The sequence below is a fragment of the Haliaeetus leucocephalus genome, unplaced genomic scaffold (assembly GCF_000737465.1).
Source record: "Haliaeetus leucocephalus isolate CR32 unplaced genomic scaffold, Haliaeetus_leucocephalus-4.0 Scaffold702, whole genome shotgun sequence".
NCBI classification, from domain to species: Eukaryota; Metazoa; Chordata; class Aves; order Accipitriformes; family Accipitridae; genus Haliaeetus; species Haliaeetus leucocephalus.
Window position 1 is genome coordinate 1,658,728 of NW_010973138.1, and position 9,103 is coordinate 1,667,830.

At 41.6% G+C, this 9,103-nt stretch overlaps 1 protein-coding gene across 2 annotated transcripts in view; it reads right to left on the reverse strand.

Annotated features, from left to right (window-relative positions):
• The window catches only part of SLC37A1 (solute carrier family 37 (glucose-6-phosphate transporter), member 1), a 38,393-nt gene extending 29,880 nt beyond the window's left edge, over nucleotides 1-8,513 (reverse strand). The window contains exons 1-6 of one of the 2 annotated variants that reach the window (XM_010580285.1): nucleotides 8,486-8,513; nucleotides 7,987-8,066; nucleotides 4,745-5,027; nucleotides 2,936-3,017; nucleotides 2,022-2,148; nucleotides 80-158 (exon numbers count right to left, since the gene is read on the reverse strand). In XM_010580285.1, the coding sequence (XP_010578587.1) occupies nucleotides 80-158; nucleotides 2,022-2,148; nucleotides 2,936-3,017; nucleotides 4,745-4,800 (344 nt within the window). In that variant the 5' untranslated portion in view covers nucleotides 4,801-5,027; nucleotides 7,987-8,066; nucleotides 8,486-8,513. Of the gene's footprint in view, nucleotides 1-79; nucleotides 159-2,021; nucleotides 2,149-2,935; nucleotides 3,018-4,744; nucleotides 5,028-7,986; nucleotides 8,437-8,485 lie in introns of those variants that run through there. The other variant, XM_010580286.1, reaches the window with a different exon arrangement.
• Between the last annotated feature and the right edge of the window lie 590 nt (nucleotides 8,514-9,103).

Below are 9,103 nucleotides of genomic sequence, written 5' to 3' on the forward strand. Positions count from 1 at the left end.
GGGCAATATCTCAGAAGTAGTACAGCCTCATAAATTAACACAAAGTGATAAAGCAGGTTTCCAAGAAAAGGAGGTTTACCTTAAATACATTCCAACTGCATATGCACACAGAAATGAGTAATCCAGTGCTCCCAGTAACTGTTTGTAGTTGTTCTTATCTAAGAATAATTTTCAAAACAAATTATCAGTTTTAATGTACCAATAACTTCCCAACAATTTTTACGTATTACAAGAAAAATGTTAATGAATGTGCACTGACATTTAATTTTCAATAGGCACATTTAGACTTAAGCATGCACTTTGCAAAACTTTTTGTTTAACAAAAAAAACCCCAAACCTCTACAGCTGACCCTTTTGCCTGTAACATAGTAGGAAAATATTGGTAGGCCCATTCTTAATTCCACCTTATTCAAAACAGCATTTTGGAAAAGAAAAAACATCAGTTATTAACAAGGTGCCCTTTTCTTACAGGTCCTTAGGCAAAAGAAAACCTGAACCTTAACAGACTTTATTAAAGTGGAAAGATGTGTTGCAAATGTGCAAGGTCCTAACAGTCAAAATGGCTAAAAAAATCTACCATCATATAGGCATTTAAGGAATCAGCTTAATATATATTTTTTAAATGGTTAAAGCCTTTTGCATTTCATTTTCCAACTACTCATAAGGCACAGAGATAGAAGTTTTGTTCAAAAAAACCCCAGGGTTCTGCTCTGTACAGCAAATGACCATAATCACAACTAAATGGGACTTGCAGGCAGGATGGAGGGAGCAGGAGGGACTCCACCCAGACAGAAACACCAAGTCTAGTCTCAAGAGACCTGAGCTCATACCAAGAAAGACACTTTGTGTATTTGCAAGGAGCCACAATTCCCATTGACTTTGCAAATAAAGTCACAGTTATTAAAGCATTCCTTCTTTCAGTGTTACTCCCAGCTTGCCAGTTATGTTGCCTGAAAAACAGAGCTGAAAGAACAAGTCTAGAGTGCCATCCCAAGGGGGTAGCTTTGCAATAACCTGTGTGTTCATGGAAAAAGGAGGACACTGGAGCTCAGAAGTCTCCACTAAGAAAGCTAACTAGTGTTTTAGACAAGTAAACTCAGTCTCCCCTTGGTCCAGGGACAAGAAACAGCAACCAAGTTTAACTGCATCCCAATACATTTGGAAAGTTGTGGGACTAAATAAAATCAGTAGACCGATTACCTTGCAGCAGGCAGTTAATACAGAGAATTTTGTCCACAGAAAACTCAGAGCTCAGATCTTTATTTATCTTTGAAGAGAGTAGGACTTTTTTTTAATTGCTAATTAAAGAATAATTAGGATGGAGGGATAGATAGACTGGACTAGCACATTGACAGAATGGACCATACTTCACAGATGTTCTTCTTGGTTATAAAAGTGTCAAGGAATGATTCAAAATCTCTATTAAATTCAAATTTAATTGTAAGTAGGCAAATTTTTTTTTCTATTTAAGTGAAAGGCCAGGTTCATAAGCTATTCAGTACATTGTCAACTCTATTCTACAACAAAGTGCCCCATTTTTCTCCATTAAAATGGGGAGAAAAACATTCTTTCTGGCAGATAAGGACTCTGAAAAGTTCCAATTCAGATAAACACCAAGTAATTTCATTTAAATGATTGCTGGACCTTGAATTAAAACAGCAGAAAATTATAATGATTTATTTTATTCTTCACTCTTTTTTTCCTTAATAGACGTTCTAAAGACAAATCTCATTTTCTGACTGAAAACTGATCTACTGAAACCATCTCATAGCTATAACAGGTAAAATAATGTCAGTTGTTTAAGTGACTTTAAGTAGGAAAGACATCATAACTCACAACTTAACTTTCTTTGGAAAAATCAGTGAGAACATGGAAAACACAACAACCCTCCCATACACATCTCCTGAATCCCTCCACTCATGAAGAAGAAACAGCAAGAGGCAAATAATCTGATTATGAATATCATGTCATTATTATGAAATAAAAAACAACAACAACAAAAAAAAAACCCCAACCCTTACCAAATGGCTCCCAACCGCACTGGGATATATTAGATGGCTTTTTGACAGGTTGAATCTGGGCAGCATATTCTTTGTAGGAGTTGACTTCAACTTCATGTGAAGCACTGCAATGCTTATGCAGCTCTCCCTAATACAGAAAGGAAATGTGAAAATGGAAAATACACTTGTGACTGTTAATACCCACACAGCAACAAATTTAACAATTCTAGCTCTACATGAACCTGTGTCAAACCCACTGAAATCAGTAAAATTGTTAGCCATTATTAATTGCTTGGTATTTTGCTAGGTGAAGCCACTATTATATGCTACAGTGAACTGTTCCTCATACTGCAGAATTTCAAAATTGCTCACTAACATCAAGTTGCTTTGCCCCTTGTTGCTCATCAGTTATATACAATACAGCCCTGGGGGGATTTGATCTGTGTTTGGCAAGCTATAAAGACCAAAGATTAAACTAACAAACCTAGAATTAGAAAATATTTTGCCACCAGCTTCACTAGGAACAGAGTCCCAAGTGTACAGAAAACTATAACTATGATGTTCAACAACGCCAGTCAAATTTTGTCACGTTTGATTCATCAGTTATAAGCAACTTTTCTCAAACATTTGAACATAAACTTGTAAACTCTTAACTATCTATAAATGGATTAATTCACATGAATTAGGTGTAGGCATAGCTGTTTCAAGTCTTAAGACCAAAGATTAGACATATACACAATATTCTAGGTGTGGTTTCACTAAAGTTTATCAAGTAAATGTCACTGCGTACTAGCTTTATTAGTTTTTCATCTTTTAAATCATTCCAAGTTAAAGTTTAACACTGCCTTTCACAAAAGGAAATACTGAAAAAGACGACTACTTCCGTGTTTGACAGGAGTAGAAGGATGTTTAAACAAGGACACAACCTTGCTTACCTTAACTATACTAATAGGTTTCCTTGATAAATGGAAGCTGGCATACAACAAGAAAGTGAGAGAAAAAATGAAGGCTCTGTACCTACAACATAAAAAAAAGAGTATTTGAAAATTATTGTATTCAGATTTACTTTTAGCCAGGAGTTACATAAAAATATTACACAAGTCACTGGTAATCTTGGAATAGTGAAAGACAACTATTTTCATGTTCTCCAATAGCCTGAAAAACCATCCCAGCAATTACACTGCTTTACAACATCTGCTCTGATCTGGCTTTGGGAGGAAGCTTGGTAGCACATGGGTAGAGGCAGGACAACATGGCAGTGCTCTGGAGTCCGCAGAGCTGATCTGCCTTGTTTACAACCTTCCTTCGGGGGCTATTATAAGGCAGTTCAACATTAAATGTACTGATAATCAGATTTCACATTTCACTCTATCTTCTGGTTTTCTGGTACAATTAGGACATAAATGATGGCTCTGTGAATCGTCAGTTTGGCTACTGTGGGTTATTACTTCTTTCTTTCCTTACTGCTTTTAGGATTTTGCTTTACTTTGGCCTTCCTCTGGAACAACAGAAATCAGCCATTTCTAGAGATGGATGGGGGGACTGACACTGACTGTGTATACGGTCAGCTGCAGCGCATGAACATAATCAGCTTTGGGACTGGGAAGGAATTTTCCCTTGTACCTCACCTCACTGGCATCCTTGGGTCTTTCTCTGCAGTTCGTCTGAATGAAAAGGGTATCTCAAACTCCCTGTCACTACAAGCATTACAGAAAGATAACAATCTGATCTATTCTATTCTCTACCTTCAGCAGTTTCGGTTAAGGAGAACGTTCTGTGGATTGGTGCTTTTAACAATACACAGAGATCAGTGCGTATCTACTGGCTCATTCTAGCCTTGATCTTGAAATTAACATCTGTAAATAAAAGTACATATATATGTACAAAGACCTGATATCACACAGCCTACTATGGTCCCTAATTTTTAATTAACGTTTCAAAAATCATTTTCTGCCTCAAACTTCTACATAACAAGGGTGTTGTTTTATAGATCTGGCATATTCACAGAGACATCAAAAAAACTAGTGAGTTATCCCACGAGTTGAGTTATTCACCCCCATAACTGAAAACATCCTCACAAGTGATAAAACTGAAATGACTTTGTCCTTGCTGCTCTACTAGAGAAAGCATGTGATAAAAGTTGCTCAAATGGGAAGCGCTTGGTCTTTCATTTGGTATTTTTTTGTTATGCACACACAATTGACTCAGTATTCTCTCAGAAAGCACAAGAACTGATACCATCCAACTTGCAGGATTAGTTTTCCTACAGCAAAGAGGTTTTGGTTTTGTTTTGGGTTTTTTTGTTGGGGGGGGGGGGGGGGGGGGTTGATTTTTTTTTTTTTAATATTACAGTAGCAAGAACTAAAACTGTAATTCTACAAGTCTATATTACACATCAAATTATGGGGGAGAAAATACACTTCCTAAGAAGAGAAAGCTAACCTCGAGCACCTGTCCCACCTAAGAGTTTGAAAATAAAAATCTGAAATTTATCCCTTCAAATACATACCTTGCAAAGAAAAGGACAAAAGGCTTTATTCTCTAGCACACTAGACTAGTAAGGGTCTTGTCTGGGTTCCCCCAACAAAGTATCTCACTTTTAAACGTCAGCATTATTTATTATACAACTGACTATATTTTCTTGCTGTATATATTAAGCAATGAAAAAGCAGAAACAAAGCAAGGCAACAGTATGAAACTCGTGTTGTCCAAAACAAAGATCACCAGCATACTTCAAGACTTACCACTGATCTCGTGAAAAAGAAGTGATGAAGCGAATCCCAGGAGGAAGCTGAGCCATCTACTCTATAGCTGGTATCAAATTTTAGGTGACACGCTTATGTACTTGTGGCAACGTTATCTGTTCTTCAGAATACAATAACAAAGATCCTCCCAAAGCCGTGCGATGGTAGGCCGTTAACAAACGTGGAAGATACACTGCTGAGTTGATCTCCCTGTAGGTTGTTTTTCTTGTACCTTCAGTCACGACGTGGCAAATTCTTCACTCTGCCTTTGTTAATTGCTGATCTTCAAATAAGAGAAGCTGATAAGTAAATATTCTTATCAAGTTATTGTAACATTTTCTAATCATAACATTTGAATCAGCAATTATTTCTTTCAGAGACAAGTAATTACCATAACTAACCTCCTAGACATGAAAAATGTAATGGAGAATTTTAAGTCAATATAAATCACAGCCTTTTCTGAATTTTATCATGTATAATCTATTTTGAAGAAGTCAGCATAGTATAAAGCAGTGGGGACACAAAGGAAAGATGCACTTAGAACATGACCCAAAGCCAGCTGATGTCAAAATGCTCTGCTTTTGTCCCAGAAAGACTACAAATAGGCAGTTCCCCATCTTACAAAGATCTATTTTAACATATCAGAAAAATTCATGAGGTTGAAATTTGTTCAAAAATGACTGTAGTGTATTCAGCACAGAATAGAGACTCCTCCAGCTTGAGAGTGCGTGCTGCTGAACAATGCTGCCACCAAGACTTGACCAGCACTCCCTCTTCCAATTTCCCTGTCCCAGTATCAGTGCTGCACAGAGCACCGTATCGTCAGAAAACTTGGAAAAGAAAAAAAAAAAGTTTTCACCACTTGAGCTCCCTACACCAGCTCATCCAGCACAAGGGAGAAGGCAGGCTCACGTGCGTATGTGCCATACAGGGAGGACTGAGACTGTGGCAGCATCAATCCAGTTTCGTTTAAAATCTTGTAGAGTTCCTCCTGTTTATTCAAATTTGGGTGAAGCCCCTCAACAGAAAAAGATGCACAGCACCCTTTATTACAGGTACAGCAACAGGAACTAGCTGCACTGTTACTTCACAGCAAGTCTGAGCCAACTGTTGAGTAAGATGACAAAAGGCAATGTAGGCAAAAGCCGCAACTCATGCATACAAACAGAGCCTCCCTGTGTGCTAACAGCAGAGCCACCCCAGCAGGATGCCAAATAACACACCAGGGTCTGCAGCATAACCCCCACCCTCCTGGTACCCCAGCTAGTGGGTTTAACACCAGCACCAGCCACTGCCACGCTCCTGATGGGAAGCTGGTAGGATACAGGGCAAGCTCTCCTGGTAAACAACAGGAGGTGAGCTAAAGCAAAATCTCCTTTGAAGAAAACACACTTCCCAAGACCAAGGGTTTTTATTAACCTGGGAATTTTAGAGGCTGCCACAGGGCAGGCAAAGGTGTGAGACCCTCTCCTCTCATCTTTATTGCCCCATCTTACTACACAAATTAAAACTACTCCTCCTCAGCCAGCTGAATGACACCACCAAACAGTATCTGCTGTGTCAAAGCTGGCAACTTGAAAGCTTCACTATCCACATAGGCTTTTTCCCCAGGAATGGAGGAAAACTACCACCTCTTCACATAACAGAGAATCCCACCAAAAGATCTAGAGTCTGCTCCTTTATGCTAACACATTTTTGTCATACCTCTATTTTTTCAACAGTGTCCTGGGTCAGCCTGACACATCCCTCCCCTAAAAGTTAATTGACTTGCTAATCTCGTTTGGCATGTTCTACCTCCTCCCCCTGCCCCTGAATCAGATAACTGGTTGTGCAATTAATCAGCAAAGGCCACAATCATTCCCACCCAACAAGAGTTTCCTACCTACTCTCTGAGGTTGCAGAGGTTAGGGAAAGTGCAACCCTACACCCTCCTCCCCACTCCCAGCTGCAGGTCCCTGCATCCCTCTGTGTCACACCTTGCAGTCATACAACCATGGTTCAGGTGGCTGATCCGTCAGAAAACCTGCCCTAAAAAACAGCTGATCCAATAGAGAATATTAACTCACTGCTATGTAGGATGAATCCAAAGCAGCAGGAGCATAAAGGCAGGGACTAAATGTGGGACTGCCACTTACAGCCACAGCTAGCTAGTTAGGTCAGCTGAACTCTTTAATTTCAAACCAACAACAGCTTGTCAGTAATTTCAGGTTTGGTTGAAGTGAGCTGTGGATAGCTCCAGTGGAAGAAGAAAGGTAAAGAAGAAAAAAAGGTGGGCACAAGCAGCCCAGAGTAGGAGTGAATTTTTTTCCCAGCAGCAACAGATCTATTTCAGGGTGATTCTAAACCCTATTTCCCCTCTCTCACAGTTATCCCAAACACCAAAACTACTATTTAACTTAAGTGAGGTGACAGAAATATCTACTGGGGAAAAAACTGAGAGGCCAGGAAAGAACAAAAATCTGAGTTCATAAACCTCTTTAAACAGTTCCCTTAAAATATAATAGGACAAGGCAATTGTCATCATAGAAAAGTAACTGTTTAACAGGTTACTATTTAACAGCTTCAGTGTAAGCAGAAAAAGACTTCACACATCTTACAAAAGGTTTCCATGCTAAGCGGTCACACAAGGTTGCACATCTGTGCACCTGCTACCCAGATCATACTCACACCACCTCCTAACAGTGTATCCTTGCCGTAAATCCAAAGTCACAAGGCCGTAGCAAAGACGACGGGACAATCAGCAGCGTTTAGAGAACTGCACTGTAACTCTATTTGACAGGGGCTGATTTCATTTTATCTACTGCAGGCAGAGACACCTGAGCTCTCATTTACTCGTCAATAGCTTATCTCTGTCCCCATATACCCGTAAGGTCCTCTGACATTCATGTGCTTTTAATAAACAAATAAAACTTCCTCCACAAAAGCATAGAAACTTGGGGTAATAAAACTTGTGATAACAGGTTATAAAGATCACATCCTGCTGTAGGTTAAACCAGCTTTTAAAACCAAGCTATTCTTCAGAAATGACATTAACAGGCTAGAACACCTAACTGGTGGTTTACTAATACATCCTTTATAATTCTGTTTTACTAATGAAGCCCAAGGACAAACTCCAATTCAATCCCTCAAACTGGTTTTACATTCTTTCATTTTCAGCAACTATTTTACCCAACAGCAAAAACAAATACTTTCACTTCCTCCTTGTTGTACTGCAATGTATGAAGCAATACTCTGGTACTTACTTTGAATACATATTCACCTTCCAAACTTTGTATTGCTTCTTCAGGCTTCCCGCTGCGCTGGCTGAAACATAGCTCCCTCCCTGTGTCAGGAAAATACAGTCATTCGTGACTGGCCTTTACCACTGCAAATGCTGCAAACCTTGGCTCAGCTGTGCTGCACGCTGGAGAGACAGAGTGAAGCTCCTGCCTGGCCCCTGCCCCGTTACGCACAGTTCCCCTGGAGGGCAGACATTAATTCTGTGTATGTAGAGACAGCGGGTAATGCAAGTCCTCATCAGGGTGTCCTTAAGGACTCAAAAGGCCTGTAGACACATGCAAATCAAATGCATATTGTGCTTAATACCCAGCAGCTCTGCACCTGAGCCATAAACTGCCAAATCTATCAGCTTTGGACCCTAAACGGCCGTATTCCTTCCATTTAATAAGAAAGCAGAAAACAGTTAGTCCTGGCTTAACGGCAGGGGACAAGAGTCCTTGTGAATACAGAGTGAATCCACACCTGCGCCCCGGGACCCAGCATTACCCACGGCACCGCACCACACGAGATGACCCACTGGAAGGCAGGGCAGCCACCCAGCCTCCCTAAACACCGAGCCCATGCCAAGGACAGCACACCCTCACCCTGCTGTCCTGCGGGGCCCGGCCAGGAGCTTAGCGAGGAGAAGGTGCCCAGCATATACCTCTCCCTTGGTGGGCCTTCCCCAGCGGTACGAGGGGCTGTGGCCTCCAGGAGCACCCCACCCGGCTCGCACCCCACGGGAAGGCTTCAGGCCGTTCACTGCCAGCCGAGGGCTGGTCTCTGCCCCCGGGTTACAGCTGCTCAGCGGGCTCCCGCTTCCAGCCGCGCAGCCTTAGGGGCACACGGCTACTCCCGCCGCTGACAACGAATCCTGGGGGTGCCCCCAAAACAACCCTCCCCGGGTCCGAGGCCTGACCCAAGCCCGTCAAGAAACGGAAGGGGGAAGGCAAGACAAAGGGGGAGAGGAAAGAAAGCGGAGAGCCGGCGGTGGGCGGGAAGGTGAACGCCCGAGTCCCGGCAGCACCGCAGCCGCCTTCCCAACGCCTACCAGGGGAGAGCCGCCGGCGCCGCCGCGCCCGGGTCAGCCCCCGCCCGGCC